Below are 19,538 nucleotides of genomic sequence, written 5' to 3'. Positions count from 1 at the left end.
GACCTCATTCACGTATATTTTTGATTGGCAGAGCTAACTCGAAATTTCGAGAAAATAACTCGAAATTTCGAGTTATGGATACTAGCTTTTTTTTTTTTTTAGTGGCGGAAACGGGCTTCCATAAAAAACAGCTGCTTGTTTAAGTGAAAATACATTAATGGGTTTTTTGCACTAGTAAAGTTGTGGAGTTGTAAAGTATTTTGTCTAATGTCAATTATATCGTCAGTTATATCATTATCGCAAATTTTCAAATGTTTATCGTGATAAATATTTTTGGTCGTATCGCCCTGCTCTACTCTGATCTTCCTGGAGCTGATCATTGACTGAGTCTTTGCCCCCTGGCTATTGTTCATTCCTTTCAGATGGTAGTCTTCAGTTTTCTTCCACGTCTCTCTGGTTTGGCTTTGCATTTTAAAGCATTGGAGATCGTTTTAGCTGAGCAGCCTATCATTTTCTGCACTTCTTTACATGTTTTCCCCTCTACAATCAATGTTTTGATTAAAGCATGGTGTTCTGAACAATGTCGGGCACGACCCATCTTTCTCAGGTTTTCAGAGAGAATTGCATGTAAAACACGTGCTGGCTTCATGCTTAAATAAGTTCCATGTGAATGACACCTGTTTCTTCACATAATGAATGACCTTACTGATTGGACTCCATACTGCTATTATTTTGAACATGCCCCTTTCACTTAATTATTTAATTACACAGACTTAGGTGCATCCATATCATGAATGTTGGGTCTGTTGGTCTCTCTGACTCTACTACACCTACTGGTAAATTATTTGCCATGTAATAATACGATTTCTACCAAAAAGATCGTGGCTCGGCTCGAACTGACAGTCTTGGTCGTTGTGTCCTTGGGCAAAACGCTTCACCAGTTGCCTACTGGTGGTGGTCAAAGGGCCCGGTGGCGCCAGTGTCCGGCAGCCTCGCCTCTGTCAGTGCGCCCCAGGGTGGCTGTGGCTACAATGTAGCTTGCCATCACCAGTGTGTGAATGTGTGTGTGAATGGGTGGATGAATGAATGTGTAAAGCGCTTTGGAGTCCTTAGGGACTTGTAAAGCGCTATACAGGGAGTGCAGAATTATTAGGCAAGTTGTATTTTTGAGGAATAACTTTATTATTGAACAACAACCATGTTCTCAATGAACCCAAAAAACTCATTAAAATCAAAGCTGAATGTTTTTGGAAGTAGTTTTTAGTTTGTTTTTAGTTTTAGCTATTTTAGGGGGATATCTGTGTGTGCAGGTGACTATTACTGTGCATAATTATTAGGCAACTTAACAAAAAACAAATATATACCCATTTCAATTATTTATTTTTACCAGTGAAACCAATATAACATCTCCACATTCACAAATATACGTTTCTGACATTCAAAAACAAAACAAAAACAAATCAGCGACCAATATAGCCACCTTTCTTTGCAAGGACACTCAAAAGCCTGCCATCCCTGGATTCTGTCAGTGTTTTGATCTGTTCACCATCAACATTGCGTGCAGCAGCAACCACAGCCTCCCAGACACTGTTCAGAGAGGTGTACTGTTTTCCCTCCTTGTAAATCTCACATTTGATGATGGACCACAGGTTCTCAATGGGGTTCAGATCAGGTGAACAAGGAGGCCATGTCATTAGTTTTTCTTCTTTCATACCCTTTCTTGCCAGCCACGCTGTGGAGTACTTGGACGCGTGTGATGGAGCATTGTCCTGCATGAAAATCATGTTTTTCTTGAAGGATGCAGACTTCTTCTTGTACCACTGCTTGAAGAAGGTGTCTTCCAGAAACTGGCAGTAGGACTGGGAGTTGAGCTTGACTCCATCCTCAACCCGAAAAGGCCCCACAAGCTCATCTTTGATGATACCAGCCCAAACCAGTACTCCACCTCCACCTTGCTGGCGTCTGAGTCGGACTGGAGCTCTCTGCCCTTTATCAATCCAGCCACGGGCCCATCCATCTGGCCCATCAAGACTCACTCTCATTTCATCAGTCCATAAAACCTTAGAAAAACCAGTCGTGAGATATTTCTTGGCCCAGTCTTGACGTTTCAGCTTGTGTGTCTTGTTCAGTGGTGGTCGTCTTTCAGCCTTTCTTACCTTGGCCATGTCTCTGAGTATTGCACACCTTGTGGTTTTGGGCACTCCAGTGATGTTGCAGCTCTGAAATATGGCCAAACTGGTGGCAAGTGGCATCTTGGCAGCTGCACGCTTGACTTTTCTCAGTTCATGGGCAGTTATTTTGTGCCTTGGTTTTTCCACACGCTTCTTGCGACCCTGTTGACTATTTTGAATGAAACGCTTGATTGTTCGATGATCACGCTTCAGAAGCTTTGCAATTTTGAGACTGCTGCATCCCTCTGCAAGATATCTCACTATTTTTGACTTTTCTGAGCCTGTCAAGTCCTTCTTTTGACCCATTTTGCCAAAGGAAAGGACGTTGCCTAATAATTATGCACACCTGATATAGGGTGTTGATGTCATTAGACTACACCCCTTCTCATTACAGAGATGCACATCACCTAATATGCTTAATTGGTAGTAGGCTTTCGAGCCTATACAGCTTGGAGTAAGACAACATGCATGAAGAGGATGATGTGGACAAAATACTCATTTGCCTAATAATTCTGCACTCCCTGTACAAATACAGGCCATTTACCACAACTCTGGTTAGTCACATTGGACTGCTTTTATTTTGAACACAACTGTACATCACTTAAAGTCCAATAACCAAACTTTTAAACTTTGTGAAAAGCCTTCCCAGAAGTGTTAAAGCTATTATATCTCCAAAGGGTGGGCCGGCATCATAGTAAACCCTATGGATTAAGAATGGGTTGTCAAGTTCATATGCATGTGACAGCAGACAAATATATAATAGCAATATAGTGTACGGATCCGGCTTTTAGGAAAACTCCCCGTTTACATGAACAAATTGGAATCTATCAGATAGCTATGAATCTATGTTGTGTTCTAATCTCTGTGGTCACATATTGGGGTCATTGGTATTGAATGCTGCGCTGAGGTCTAACGGAACAAGCACAGAGATGTGTCCCCTGTCAGAGGTCAGATGAAGATCATTTGTAGCTTAAAATTGTTGGGAAGACTAGTCAGATTGTGTAGACACTCCAGAATATGCATTAATAAAGTCATCACGAAACTACCTACATGACAATAAGAAAGGCAGAGTTGGTCATAAGCCAAAAATGCACTTTGTTTCGTACTATTTAGGAGATGCTGGTATGCTGAGAAATATGGCAAACATTGTGCCTGATTTGTATCAGCATTTATGCAAGTGTCGTCTGATCATGCTCAGTGAAACATGGAACACATTTGGGGATACTGGAGCACAATGTTGCCCTGAGCTGCAGGCATAAAAGCTGCAAGTGTTAAAGTTAATGAAGGAAAATTTAAAGCTCCTGGTCCCTGGCTCACCTCTGCACAGCTGGCTAATCACAGGATGTAATAGCTCCTTTCCTGAGGACTGAAGTATCGAGCTCCATATTTCCTGTCCTTACACATTTGAAGTGCACCACAGTCAGTCTATGAGCAGACAAATCAAAAGACAGTCTGATTTAATCAGTTAACTGGCTGTTAGCGGTGAAAAGAAGTGTGTATGTCACCTAATCTTTGTCATAATAGGCGCTCGAGCAAAAAATACTAAACAGAGCTTCTGTGAAAAAGACACGGACACCAGTTTTATCTCTCTAATGATATCACTCTTGTCTGAGATGCACCTTTGTGCTTTACTTGAAGTCCATTCACATGGAAGGGAGTTGCACATCCATCTATTCCTCATATCTATGCTTTCTCCTCTTGCACTTTGTCCACAACCTTTTCTTGGCTCTACTTTGTCATTTCACACACATGCAGGTGCTTTTGCTCATTCTTCCAATTCTCCCCATTTTTTATCATTTTGTAAACATTTTCTTCCATTTTATTGAAACACAACATTAACAAGTGCACTAAGAGAGGACAGCTCATCCAAAGGTCATGACCTTGACATGATTATCAACCAAAATAAATCAGCTCGAGCTGTTATTGAATGTGATGTTGAATCTTTTTCACATTTTCTTCTGTATATTTTATTCCCCTAAAGGACACTGTGGGAAGACGTTTGCAATCTTGAGGCGGTTTTTAGGCAAAGCTGTGCCGAAAGCCGATTGGCTGCTCATCGTTGATGATGATACTCTCATCAGGTAAGCTGGAAAATATTTTTTCTCTTTATTTAACACACACAGAAATTAATACATTGATATATCTATGGGCTCAAAATGTGGTCATAAATATTTTGTACTTGTAAAAAAGATTTGTATGTGTAAAAAAGATTTGTGCGTGCGTAAAAAAGATTTGTGTGTGGACTTAGAAAAAAAAACCCCTGCAAGTTACAAGTACGGATTTTGACCCTATTTTTCTTCCTTTCATCTGATTGGTCAATGTCATGTCAATCACAAATGTAACAATCCAACCAGAGAACAGATGGGTTTGGCTGTCGAGGGGCGCTTTTTCTGAACTGCAGGTCTTTGAAGGGAATAAATGCCCTTTTACATGCCAACCCAGCGTTTTCCTTCATCACCACGAAGGAAAACAGTCTGTGGTTGTCCGAGTTTGGTGATTTTTGTGTCACAGGTCTACGTGTTTAATACAGGGACTTCCACAGCCTTTTCAACAGCGCTGCGGACACGGGGTGGGGGCGGGCAGTGTTTTGGAAATGACAGTCTTCATTACAAAGCTTTCTTCGTTATGAATTAGCATACATGTTTTTATTGAACATTTGAAGAACTAGCAAAAAAAACTAACTCTTGTAGAGGACATAAAGTCAGAGATAGAAAAGACAAGGAGCAGGTGCATCTAGTACAGGTAGAGCTGCTGCAAAAACCCACAGAGCCCAGCAGCCAGCGTAACAAATTCTGGATCCTTTGCTTTTAGTTAGCATTAGCAGCACATCCTGCGTCCGATGTGAAAGGACTTTTATGCTGCGCACTGTGACTCACAGCAATGGTCCTGGGTCAGCCTTGACTTTGTGTTAAACTAATCCTAAAGTAATAATGGTATTTCTAGCCACTGATATACCACAACTTTTTCCTTTCAACAGCTACTGAAAGTTAGGGGACCTAGCTGCTATCGGATATTTATATAGCGATCCTCCAGCTTCAAACTGTATCACCCTTCAAGGACCTGCAGTTCAAAAAAGCGCCCCCCCGACAGCCAAACCCATCTGTTCTCTGATTGGATTGTTACATTTGTGATTGACATGACATTGACCAATCAGATGAAAGGAAGAAAAATAGGGTCAAAATCCGTACTTGTAACTTGCAGGGGTTTTTTTCTAAGTCCACACACAAATCTTTTTTACGCACACACAAATCTTTTTTACACATACAAATCTTTTTTACGCACACACAAATTCTTTTTACACATACAAATCTTTTTTACACACACACAAATCTTTTTTACACATACAAATCTTTTTTACAAGTACAAAATATTTATGACCACATTTTGAGCCCATATATATCACAATACAATGTTATGAATAAAATAAAAAGCTACAGCCAGTCAGCCAGTAACTATAATCATGAAAGTTGTTTATAAAAAGGTTTATAATGTACTTTTTCATTCTAATCTGCATATTTAATATGAAATGCAAAAAAAAAGAAGTATTGTAGTGAAGTTTGCAAAAAAGTCCCCAATGTTAATCTTGTGTATCCTCCTATCCTGAATATATGGCCACAATGTCTAATGTCTAATGTCTAATGTTTCAATTCAACTGTTTTTAGTATCATTTACACTGTTGTATAAAATCAAACATGTAGCCCTGCACACTGGATTTGAGCGTCACGCCTTAAAATAGGATGCCACAGTTGAAAAAAGTCAGTGTGGGGCATTTCTTGCCTCTTAGGTAATCCACAATCAACTGTAAATACTATTATTGCAAAATGCAAGTAATCAGGAACCACAGCAGCTCAGCCGTAGCAGAAACCACGTAAAGTTACAGTGCAGACTCATCGAACGCTGTGGTCTCCGACACTCAATAACTGCAGGGCTCCAAACATCCTCTGGCATGAGCAAAAAACTGGCCCAGTACTTTTTTCTATTTATAGTGTATATGTATACTAGGAGTGGGGGGAAAAATCGATTCTGTGTAGTATCGTGATATTTTGTTTGCTAATAATGTATCAATAAAAGGACAGCAGAAATCGATATTTTGTTACAAAAAAGGTTTTTGTGCTCTGACTTCACAGACTTTTTCTGAGCAAGAATCCTGACATTCCTTCACTGTCCAAATGTGTTTAACTTTTTTTATGGCAGCAATAAACATAAGAGTTTACTTATTTTAATTTAAGACATGTTTTATTTTAATTAAGTTTAAAACTTTTTTATTTAATGTAAAATTATATTTTGTTTTAATTTACTTTCAAATTCTTCAATTGCTGAATGGGCTGCAGTTTTCATAAATTGCATAGTTCAGAATAGCTATAATTGTACCAGATGGTTACATTCAGTTAAGTTGGACTAGACTGTAATACAAACCGTTCAGTTTGTCAACAATAAAACTGACTGAAATGAGAGAAAGACTGAGTGTGAGACTTTGATATTAGATAAAATGAATATTGATAAAGTTTACCTTTATGTACAGAATCTGAATATCGCAAAATATTTTAAAAAATTGCAATAATATCGTATCGTGCGTTAAGTATTGTGAGAATATCGTATCGTGGGATGTATAGTGATTCCCACCTCTAATGTATACTGTAGCATAGAAAACATGTCTGTTTGGGTTGCTGCCTTTCAATTGATCCTTATATCATAATGTTGTTACTTGTTGTTACTAAGATTAACTTCCACAATGTCACAATCTGGCTGAAGCACACTGCGTGGCCTTTGAATAGTGGACCCAAACGCACACACAATGGAACATGGAACGTAATTTGATTTAACAAAAGGCGAGCTGTTTTATAAGGCTGATGAAAAGGTACAGACAAAGGGCAAGGCAAACCAATGCAAAACTAAGCATTAACCTAAACTGGGTAAACTAAAATAGAACATGAAAAACTTTGACATGAACAAACCAGGACATGGATACATGAAACCCGGAAACATGGCTTGAAACAACAGACGACCTGACAATGAATGCATGACAGCAGACTACATAAATACATACGAGGCAGACGAGGAGAAAGGAAACACACGTGGAACACAGCTAATTGGAATGAACATAATGACGCGACAGGGAGAGGGAAACTAAACTCAATGAACATGGGACAGACCTCTTCAAAATAAAACAGGAAACATAACGAGACGCAGACATGGCAATGCGAGCCTGACGACATAGACATAGACGTGAAACACACGACAGACGTAGATGTGGACTTAACGTGACGGACGGACGAGGAACACGGACACTGTAAAAACATACAGAGGGAAAAGGGGACTGGAGATGAGACATGGACATAACTAATATTTTATTGTAGGCATGTAGGTACTACGTATGCTATGCAAACTTTCTCTCTCTTGGTCCACCAACAGTTTACCCCGGTTGAGACAGTTGCTGCGTTGCTATGACCCAAAGGAAGCAGTGAGCCTGGGGGAAAGATATGGCTATGGCTTGACCCAGAAGGGATACAGCTACACCACCGGAGGAGGAGGGTGAGGCTGGGTCAGATGATATTTTTGGGTTGTCGGTGTTAATGATTGTTGAGCCAAAACATGCAAAACCTTGTGTGAAAATTTGAACATTACTGATTTTTCTTTATTTAACATTAGAGGCAATAGTTGTACCTTAGCTATTACATAGCTACAATCAGATACAAGCAAGGCATGGCATCAAGGCCCATATTAGCTGGAACCAGTAATTTTTTTTCTGTTACATTGTACTTCTCCGTTGGCTTTGGTCTCAATTTGCATTAAAAGAGCCAGACCATAGTAAAAGGGAGTTAAAGCTGTTAGGCTGTGTGAGGATTTACCAGTGTTGCAATAAACCCCCCACCAGAGCGGCCAAAGGTTCGCCATCGAGCCCCACCCTCAACAGAGCAATCGAAGTCACATTGCCCAGCCTCGCCCCCCTTAGTTCCTCTTCATGCCCTGGCTCCGCAGTCTGATGCGTGATGTGTGAAGGGTCCGGGCTGTGAGGATTATGGCAGTGATGACTTTTCCCAGGAGAAGCTGGGACCCTGTTTACTAGAAGGTTTTAAAATTTCTGTACTTTTAGGTGACAGGAGACATGTGGCCTGGTCAAAACACAGAGAGCTGCACTCTAAAAGATCTTTAAACATAGTAAACATACCTTGTGTGCCACAGACTGCTCCCAAACACGAGGGGACAAGTAATACCTCTAAAACACTTAAGTTGGCTTTATTAAACATTAGATCTCTAGCTGGGAAAACATTTTTAATTAATGATTTAATCACTGAGCACAGCCTTGATTTTATGTTTTTAACTGAAACTTGGTTGGACCAAAGTAACAGTGGAGCTGTTCTCATCGAGACGACCCCTCCTAACTACAGTTTTATCAGTGAGGTCAGGGCGAGCAGGAGAGGAGGAGGGGTTGCTGTCTTATTTAATGAATCATTTCAATGTAAGCAGCTCTCTCCTGGAAGTTTTCAGTCTTTTGAATATGTGGCTTTACAGCTGAAGGCCCCATCCAAAGTTGTGTTTCTTAATGTTTACAGGCCTCCCAAATACTGCACAGACTTTTTTAATGACCTCAGTGAACTGCTGTCTGTGATCTGTGTTGATTTTGACTGTGTAATTATTGCTGGGGATTTTAACATTCATGTGGACAACCCTCAGGACAAAGGGACTAAAGACCTGAGTAACACTCTGGGCAACTTTGGGCTGACTCGGCATGTAACAGAGGCCACACATAATAGAGGACACACTCTTGACCTACTGATCTCCAAAGGCCTGAGCATTTCAAAGGTTACTGTGTCTGATGTGGGCGTGTCTGACCATTACTGTGTTTTCTTTGAAAGTAAAATCTCAGCCCACACAAATATATCAACAACAGTGATCACAAAACGGTGTATAACTGAACACAGTAGTGCAATTTTTAACCAGGTCTTCCCATTAACACCTGACCTGCCCAGAGGGTCAGTCAATGAGCTCGTCAATAGCTTCAATGCTAACATGTTAAATGTAATGGACACTATTGCTCCCATTAAGGTGAAGGTTATCTCTGGAAGGAAAAAGTCTCCATGGAGAAACTCCACACTGGTGAAAAAAGAAAAAAGAGAGTGTAGGAAAGCTGAGCGCAGATGGAGAAAAACAAACCTCCAGGTTCATTATGACATTTATAAAGAGAAACTTCACAATTATAATTTACAACTGAGGAATGCAAGGAGGTCCTACTTCTCTGACATCATCACTAAAAACAGCCATAATGCTCGGGTCTTATTTTCTACAGTTGACAGGCTAACAAACCCTCCTGTGTCAGTGGCAGCTGAACTTCATTCGACCATGGCCTGCAATGACTTTGCCAAATTCTTCACTGAAAAAATCCAAAAAATTAGACAAGCAATTGGTACATCAACAGCAGATCCAGGATATGTACTGTGTCCACCAAAAAACTGTTTAAACACCATGAAACAGTTTCAACCTATTAACAGCAAAGACCTGGAGGACATCTTAGGTAAACTGAACTCCTCCTCCTGCTGTTTAGATGTCCTGCCAACAAGTTTTTTCAAAAAGGTCTCAAAGACTTTAGAGTCAGACCTGTTACAGATCGTCAACTTTTCTTTATTATCAGGTGTGTTTCCAGAATCACTAAAAACTGCTGTAATCAAACCTATACTGAAAAAGGACAATCTTGACAAGACACAAATGAACAACTACAGGCCAATCTCAAATCTCCCGTTTTTAAGTAAGATCATTGAAAAAGCAGTTTCTCAACAGCTCAGTTACTTCTTAAAACAGAATAATTGCTACGATGCCTTCCAGTCAGGTTTTAGACAGAACCACAGCACTGAAACCGCTCTGACCAAAGTGTTTAATGACATATGTCTGAATACAGACAGTGGAAAAATGTCAGTCCTAGTTTTACTGGATCTCAGTGCAGCATTTGATACAGTTGACCACAACATATTACTCAAACGACTGGAGAACTGGACAGGTCTTTCAGGAACTGTACTAAACTGGTTCAAAACATACGTAGAAAACAGGAAATACTTTGTATCAATAGGTAACTTCACATCTGAGCAGACAAGTATCACATGTGGAGTTCCCCAAGGTTCCATCTTGGGACCCCTTCTGTTTAACATCTACATGCTCCCACTGGCACAGATTATAAACAACAACAAAATAAACTATCACAGCTATGCAGATGACACACAAATATATATCACAATGTCACCAGGAGACCGAGGCCCTGTACAGGCTCTTGGTAAATGCATTGAGGAAATCAATGACTGGTTGTGCCACAATTTTCTCCAGCTAAACAAAAACAAAACTGAGGTAATAGTCTTTGGCGCCAAAGAAAAACGATTACAGGTCACCAGAGAACTTCAATCTATACATCTAAAAACCACAAACCAGGCGAGAAATTTGGGTGTAGTGATGGATGCAGACCTAAACTTAGAAAAACACATTAAGACAATAACAAAGTCAGCTTACTATCACCTCAAGAATATATCAAGGATAAAAGATCTGATGTCTCAACAGGACCTGGAAAAACTAGTCCATGCATTCATCTTTAGTAGGCTTGATTACTGTAACAGCATCTTTACAGGTCTACCTAAAAAATCAGTCAGACAACTACAGCTCATTCAGAACTCTGCTGCTCGAGTCCTCACTAAGACCAAAAAAGTGGACCACATCAGTCCAGCTCTGAGGTCCTTACACTGGCTGCCTGTCCGTCAGAGGATAGACTTTAAAGTTCTGATGCTGGCCTATAAAGCTCTGAATGGTTTAGGACCAAAATACATCAATGACCTCCTGACCCAGTATGAACCATCCAGATCCCTCAGGTCATCTGGATCCGGTCTTTTATCAGTTCCCAGAGTCAGAACCAGACACGGAGAAGCTGCATTCAGCTTTTATGCTCCTTATATCTGGAACAAACTCCCAGAAAGCCTCAGATCAGCTGAAACACTCAGTTTATTTAAATCCAGGTTGAAGACTCACCTGTTCTCAGCTGCATTTGAATAAAGCACCAAATCCACACTTTAAGCTTAAATTTCAAAACTTACATTTAACTACTGATTTTATCTACTGTTCTGATTTTATCTGTTTTGATTTTATATACTGTTTTGTTTGTTTGTTTGTTTGTTTGTTTGTTTGTTTGTTAATTAGTTAGTTAGTTTATTTGCTTGTTTTAATCAATTTTAAATCATGCTTTTTATTTGTTCTTGTTTCTAATGTCTCTGTAAAGCACTTTGAATCACCTTGTTGTTGAATTGTGCTATACAAATAAACTTGCCTTGCCTTGCCTAAAGCAAAAATAAATGTTGCAATACAAACTCTATGCTTCTTACACGGGGTTTGTCCCAAAACCTTTGGCTTTCCTTGCAGTTTTCATGTCAGCTTTGAATTAAATACTGATAATAATATAACCACATTCTTCTGTGCATTATGTAATCCAGTCAAATGTTTTTTGCACATTTGTTCTTGTTGAAAATCTTTAACTGATGACTAAAATAAAAATAGTTTTTGGAGGGGTTAATGTATACATACCTAATATGCCTACATAGTAAGAACATAACAGAGGGAGCGCTACACACTGAACACCGTGTGTGTGTGTGTGTGTGTGTGTGTGTGTGTGTGTGTGTGTGTGTGTGTGTGTGTGAAGGATGGTGCTCAGCAGGACGGCGGTGTCCAGGCTACTTTCCAGTAGTTGTGGTTGCTACAGCGATGATGCTCCTGATGACATGGTGCTGGGCAGGTGCTTCACTACGCTCGGTGTTCCCATTACACACAGTCCACTATTCCACCAGGTAGAGAGCAACACACACACGCACGTGTTCTTGTCACGGTGAACAGCTCTCTTGATGACGTTGTTTTTATTTTTATGAGAGTTGTAAAATAGAATAGAATAGAATTCAACTTTATTGTCATTGCACATGCACAGGTACAGGGCAACGAAATGCAGTTTGCATCCATCCAGAAGTGCTTTAGTGATATAGATATATTACAATATATATTAGCAATAATATAGATATGTAAGTATATTACAGAAATGGGTCTAAAACTTCCTGGGAAAGCAATGCGTAAATTAATTTGGTCTGTTTAAGCAGGTCAGCTGAACACAGAAAATGTGTGACAGATGTAAAGCATGAAGTTTTAATTAAACAGTAAATATCTGCTTGACTTAAATAGGAATTGTTTTTTTAAGAGCAGCTGCTTATGAACTTAAAATCTATTGTAATGTTTTCATTTACTGGAGCACCAATTTAATATGAGGCTGTTTAGTAAAAATAAATCCAAAGTGCTAAAGTTTAAGACGTGTGGGTAGGAGAATAGAAGAAGAGCCTTTCAAACCATTTCTGTCTTTGTTTTCTTGCTTTTGCGAAGTGACTCACACCTTGATTAAATGCACAGAGACACCACTTAAATGAGCCCAAATTGCCCCAAGTGTTAATGAAGACATTAACCTTTACTTAGGACCAGATGATGCAGAGTGTGATACTCTCTTCCTGTTTGCCTTGTTTAAATGAAGGTCAATTAGAGAGACCCAGAGAATGCCATGTGGTTCTGCTTTCCTAACAGAGTGCTGAACCTCGCAACCCGAGAGAAACAATCTGTTTGCCACGTAGAAAAATAATTGAGACATTAATCATTTTGTCCCAGAAGCTTGCAGCTTTGTAATTAAACTGGTGGGGCTTTTTGAATTTTATTCTTGTGTTTTCTGCCTGTTAATTATAGTTTAACTTATGATTATGCGTTTACTGCTGGCTCTTTGAGATAATACAGATATCCTTGTTCTGTGGATAGGCGTGCGGGGCACACGCACAGACAGACAAACCGCTTGTCCTTGATATTTCAGGCCCGACCAGATGACTACTCCGAGGAAATGATCTCCACGCAGCACGCCATCTCCTTCCACAAGCACTGGAATGTAGATCCCGTGGCTGTCTACAGATACTGGCTGCAGGACACGCGACCACGAGATGAACTGTAGAAACTGTGTTTATGCAGTAAGTATGTCGTAGACAAGAATCAGTAACCACTGTTAAGGCTGCTGTAACATCCAGATAATGTGGGGAATTTGCCACATTTGTTTTGACATTGGTGTGTAGACTTTTGAGATCCCAATAAACAGATCTGACGAATCCCACCGCTGCATTTGGCAACAAATGCTCCGTAGCTCAGTACACACACTGGTCCAAGGAGTAAAATAATACTATTTTACCTCAGACACAAAGCTAGTCGCTGCTGTGGGTCATTCAGCTCATTGATATTATTTCTCTACCTCCACAGTTTCAACTCTGCCAACAAGAGCTCGAAATGTACGAAAGTGGTGGTGATACAGCTTCAACTCCTGGATCAAAGCATGAAATTCTCCCTGCTGCTGCCTTCTTGTAAGACGTGGATTGAACCAAATTCTTAGTCTCTTCCTTTTCTTCTTTAGAAAAGGGTCGGCTCATCATTGCTTGATGTTGACTTCTGTTTTTCACTGTACGTTTTTTTTTGTAGGACAAATTTTCAGCAAAAACGCAACGCATTCGACATGCTATATACATTACGCGACACGTTTGAATCTGGACATTTAACCATTGTTTATTTGCAACGCACTCTGTGAGTAATGGACTTCAGACTAAAAGTTTGATGAATGCACTTTGTGATGATGGTAAAGTGAGGAGGAATTTGCCCAACATGTGATATTTTGCAGAATTAGGATCCTGAGTCGGACAAAGTAAACAAACAAAATATTAATAGGTCACAAGCAGTGTTGGTCAAGTTACTTAAAAATAGTAATTAGTTGAAAAAAAAACTTCTCCAAGAATGTAATCCTGTTACTTTACTGATTACTTATTTTCAAAAGTAATGAGTTACTTTATTATTTAGTTACTTTAAAAAAAACAAAAACATAATAAAGCACTAGACCTTTCTGCCCAATTCTATTTATTTCTGCATAATCCATCATATAAAATGTAATCAAATGAAAAAGTCTGTTTTTAAAACTTTTTATTAGTTTTAATCTTTTGACTTTATGCACATTGCATCAGACAAAAATTAAATTATATGCAACAGTCTTTGACTTGAAGAAATTTGTTTAACATTTAAACCTATTTTCTGCATATTCCAGCATATAAAATAAAAATAATGTTTTGTGTTTACACTCGCTTTTTCAGACAGATGCAAGTAAAACAGCAAAAAATGAATAAAATCAAAGATTCCGCAGCACTAAGTCCCGTCACTCTCAACTCTATTGTCACCTCTTTACTCGTTACTTTACTTTACTTACTTTACTCGTTAATATGTTACTGCCCATCTCTGGTCACAAGCAAAAGTCCAAAACACACTCGGCATCTGAAAACTCCAGGTAACAAACAGAAGGGTATCAACAGAGGAAGTTCAACAAAGCCAAAGAATGCCTGACGACTGCAGTCATCAGCTTTTTCTGCTTAAGGACCAAGAAGTCAAACTAATATACTTGGAATAATAAAGCAAAGAAAAACTGGAATCAAACACAGAACAGCTGAAAACCTGTCCAAAAGGGCAAAATTAAAGCCACAAATCCCACAGACTATTACACAAAATCGGACAGCGATCTGTGTGAATTTGTCCAGTTTTGACGTATTTTCTGGTCAGCATAGACAAAAGTTGGAGGACATGATAATTTTTTCCTATTTCTTGGTTAAAGACTAGCTGTTGCCTGGATTGTGAAAACTTGTTAACTTTGTGTTGTAAAATTAGATTATTTATTTATTTTGGGGGGGGGGGGTTCAGTCTGAAACCTGAAAAAAGACGATTTGAGATCAGTCTCATAAAGTACACTAATTACCATTTCATATGTCATCACTATACAGAAAGATTCTGAAATGCACACTGTGAAGACTATTTATCTGTACAGTAAATTCCACGTGTGCATATTTTTGTCTATTTTCTTTGAATAAATCTGAAAATCTGAGGTTCATTTGAAGTAAGCAGAACTTTATTTTTGATGTGTGAACGGCAGCACTGTGCGAATGTGGGTCAGTTAAAGAGTTGCCATCAGAGGTGACGAGATGAATTAAAATGTAATGTTTCATCCATTGTGTGGAAATGTTGGCGTGTTAACTGAAAATCTGCCATGTCTTTAAATTAACTTTTGAGGTTTTTTCGTAATGTTGAAATAAATATTCAGGAACATTTAACAAAGCCTTTTTATTTTTTGTTGAGTTACTGACATTAAGAATTGTTGTATTATGTGTGGCGGCGGATCCAGATGTAGACTCGTGAAATAAACAGATCTTTATTTTTGAAATCTAGTAAAAAAATCCAAACATGAAGACACACGAGAGGAGAAGAACCGAGTACCAACAATACAACACGACAAAGAGCACAACAGAGGGAGGATTTAAAAACACAAGACTAATCGGAGATGCGAAAAAAAAGGAAAACACAAGTGAAACTCACAAAAGGAGAGACTATCAAAATAAAAAGGTAACTAACATCTAACAGAGAAACACAGACACTGGAAACACAAGAGGGCAGGAAATCTGAAACTCAGGGAATTAACATCAGCTGCGATGACAAATTATCAATAAAACAACCAAACCAGAGAGGAAAATCATGGAAAACAAAACATATAAAACAACAATAAACAAAATATAAACCAGAATATGAAACTAACCAGCAAGAAGGAAAAACAACACATAACAATAAACAGAAATAAAATGTTGAACTCAAACCAGAGTCCAAACCTGGCATTATGATAAGTGCAGAATTGAACAGTTCTTTTTTCTGCTGGTAAGATTTGCTGGAAAACTAGATTTGGTTTTAAGATTCGAAGAAATTATTCCTCACAAGGTCATATAATGAAACTAAAGGGGTAAATAATACATGAATGAATGAATAAATAATGCAGTCGCCCAAACAAAGCTATTATTCATAGTGTGGACGTGGATTCAGTAGCCTGAGGGGGAAATTCCTTCAAAGCTTGTTGGTAAGGCACTAATAAAATATCCGACTGACACGCTGGCTTTTTGTGACTTTTGTTTTGTGTCGAATTCGCATCTCGTCTGAAATTCTTCTTTCTTTTGTCTGTCTTGCCATATATAAGTATATATGGATGATATTACAGCAAACTCATCATTTTCTCTGCCTGGGGCTGTGTGCCGTTTATTTTTTCCTGGCTCATCACATCCTTGAGGCCAAAATCCCCCGAGAGGCAGCTTGGCGCCATGTCACTGTGACAGTAATTTTTTGGAACAGGGGCCACAGTGGGGGCTGTGTATCATGGTAGACCCTTATATTCAGCATGAATTCTTGCAGAAGTAATGAATTCATCACATTGACGTTATTCATCCGAGGAAAATTGGTTGATTTAGACACTGTTTCGGAGTCCTTTGCTCTCCTTGACTCCCAGAAGTTCCATTTCCAGCGTTAATATCCGGATTCGGCTGCGACAATGTCACACATCTCATTTCCTATCATTATGTTTGTCTTTGACTTCTAGGTGTCACGTGGCAAACTTCACAAATGGATCATTGTGTTCCCGTTGCACTTTCACACATGCAGACACTGATGTAGATTTCATAAACCTTTGGGTACGTTCAGTGGTGCAGATGAGACACGGCCTGCTCGGCAGGTCCAGTGCTTCACTATTTTTTTTTTTGGAATTTCCATCAATAAACAGTAAATTACTTTCATTAAGCAAGCACTGATTATCATTGTTTTAAGTGGTAATAAATCAGGTTTGTCCACAATTACTGAGTATGTTCTACCACACTGCAAGCACAAACAGATTATTTACCAAGTAACTGAAGCACTGAGGCAGTTACTCCCATGTCAATTTTATGACCCCAGGAAACAGTGTTAGCGTTGACCTTGACCTTTGCCCAAGTTGACCCTTGGACAAAGGTCAAGAAACCATATTGAGTAATATAGCATATGAAGGGTTCTACAGGGGGGCAACTGCCCCCTTGCTGTAGAGGCTTGTCCTCTAGCTGCCCCCAACTTTTATGTCCTTAAAACACATCCAAAATCCTTTTATAGCCTTCAAATTAAATATTAACTTACCATATAAAATTAATAATAATCTTAGGGTCCCCCTATATCAAACATCATCTACCAACAACAGACACATTTAGGTGTAAATTATACCTAAAAATTGGCTTTGTTTTCTTAGAAGATATAATAGTACAATAAATAGTTTTAAAGTGTTTTTTCTGGATATTTTGTTGACTCCAATTACATGAAGGGGATTGTCACCTATTTCACTGAAGAGGTGTATGCCCCCCTCCCCTATTAAAATGTTCTAGATCCATCACTGGCATGGAGAGAGCTAGAGCCGTACAACGCACTTTTATTTTTTTAACGCAATGCCCTACGACGTCACAATGACACCATAAAGACACAAATCACACGCTGCATGAATATATCTTAAAATCTCAAGTTTTGTCAGCCAATTCTAGTCCAATCATATGGTTAAAGATAATAAAACAGACAGTGTTAATGCGCGATGTTTCAGTGTCATAAGTCAAAGGTCAGATGTCAGCATGTTGTATTAAAAAATCATATAAAAAGCTTTCCCTCTCCCTCTTGTATTTATGGCATTTTACATCCCCATGTCAATATAGTTAGGATGCTGTGAAAAATGTAAAAACAGAAGGCTTCCTAACATCTTCGAACTCAGACAATTTATTATTTTAAGACAAATCTGCAATTTGTAGACATAATTTTTCCAGGTTGGTGAAACTGTTTCATATACCTTGCTGAGTTGTTGCCAGGTAACCTAATTAGTTGCAAAATGTCCCAGCAGCTGTTTTTTTTTTTTTAGCACCACTTACTTTTGCAGCCTTTGTGCCAGTAGCTTCTACTTCATTTATTCTCATTAGACCCTCCTGAGGAAAATAAAGCGGTCAGTTAATAAGCAACTTCTTTTTTTCAAAAGAAAAAAAGAAAGGAAAAGAAGTAAATACATGTATCAAAAAGTTACCCAAAGTCCAAATGTAGATGAAATTAAAGTGCAAACCTTTGCAAGTTTACCCTTCATAATAACATCTTTCGAGTTAAACAACGTCTCCATCTTATATGCATTTGGACTCGACCTGAAATATACAGACAGATATTTCTGTCTTTGCAATTTAAGACCAGATAAATAACAATACTCATCTACAAACTACAGAGTATGCATAAAAGAAAATCTCTAAAGAGAGAAAAAAGAAAAGAAAAGAAAATCTGCCTGTCCCACATCTAAACTTTGCCGAATAACACCAAATAGAATCATCAAAACTATGCAGGTAAATGTCCTGATGGTGGGACAGAGGTGGGTGTTTGCACTGAGAGAACGTCACCACTCATGAATGTGACGCATTAAGGGGGACATCTGAACTTCAAAGCACGTCATTTTCTGCATCCTGCTTTTTATTAACCAGTTTAGGCCTTTAATGTAGTGTAGCATAACACAATGCACACATGCTCCCCTTCTTTTCTGTCATGAGGAAGTCATCATAAATAAAGTGGGGACATCGAGCTGTATGACCATGAAATCTTATATCACTAGATATGATTCTCTATGCTATGATTTTCTTCAACTACACATCTGGAATCCTTCTGCCTACAATTTCTACACTTAAACAAATTGCACCCCAGAACATTTAAAATCTTATAAGGCATTTTCCCCCCAAATAGCCGATTCCCAGGAATATCATGTGGAATGGCTCGGTCCAGAAAACAAACAGATGGTATTGAGTGAATTTAAGAAAGATCCATGTAAACACAGTTGCTGTTCTGCTGTTTGGTCTACAGGGATCATTTAAGTTGATTAGGTTGGAGCTAGTGCACAAGTTTGTCATCATAGTTTTTACAAAACAGTTTCTGCACATCGTCCTATTCAAGGTTGCAAAATGTTTCCATGCAGCTTCTGATTTATTTAGAAGCTGTTATTATGCTCATGTCGTGCTTCTTCTGCCAACAACTGCTTTCAGAAGGCTTAAAAGACTCATTTTTTTCTCTGCGCTTGCCTGCCAGACAGTCATCTGTCATCCCTTTCAAAGGCTAATCAAGTCTTGATGACAAACTTTGCTTTTAATGCTGGTGGATTTTGCCATTTTGTGTTTGCTTTAAGATCTGCAGACACTGCGAGCTATTTTACGTTGTTGTGTTACACGTGTTCTTTTGGGGTGGTGTCCTCTCTGAGGAATATTTGCCTTGCTAATGGCAGTTAGCTTTGTCTGTCGTTTGGCTTGTGTATTTTGAGTGTTTTGTGCCAGTGAATTACAAACTAATTCAATATAAACCCCAAATTCATGAAGCTGGAGTGCTGTGTAAAATGTAGATGATAGAAAACATCAAATGTTTAAACTGAGAAAAAGAAACATTTTAAGTTATTTTAAATTTGATAACTGCAATTTGTCTCAAAAAAGCTCCACAAACGTCCCCTCTTCTTTGGGTCAGAGTTCA

General features: G+C 38.8%; 1 protein-coding gene across 4 annotated transcripts in view; it reads left to right on the top strand.

The window, feature by feature from the left end:
- Positions 1-15,364, top strand: part of b3glctb (beta 3-glucosyltransferase b) — a 34,876-nt gene extending 19,512 nt beyond the window's left edge. For 3 of the 4 annotated variants that reach the window (XM_085289244.1, XM_085289243.1, XM_085289246.1), the window contains 5 exons: positions 4,093-4,192; positions 7,524-7,643; positions 11,779-11,923; positions 12,973-13,123; positions 13,407-15,363. In XM_085289244.1, coding sequence (XP_085145370.1) covers positions 4,093-4,192; positions 7,524-7,643; positions 11,779-11,923; positions 12,973-13,107 — 500 coding nt within the window. In that variant the 3' untranslated portion in view covers positions 13,108-13,123; positions 13,407-15,363. Of the gene's footprint in view, positions 1-4,092; positions 4,193-7,523; positions 7,644-11,778; positions 11,924-12,972; positions 13,124-13,406 lie in introns of all 4 variants that reach the window. The other variant, XM_085289245.1, reaches the window with a different exon arrangement.
- Positions 15,365-19,538: the final 4,174 nt, after the last annotated feature.

This window comes from Mchenga conophoros, linkage group LG10 (assembly GCF_057382185.1).
Source record: "Mchenga conophoros isolate Kocher_MC1m ecotype Shallow Benthic linkage group LG10, M_conophoros_male_GT1.1, whole genome shotgun sequence".
Lineage (NCBI taxonomy): Eukaryota > Metazoa > Chordata > Actinopteri > Cichliformes > Cichlidae > Mchenga > Mchenga conophoros.
Note: the sequence above shows the minus strand (reverse complement) of the source record. Positions and strands in the feature narration are given on the sequence as shown.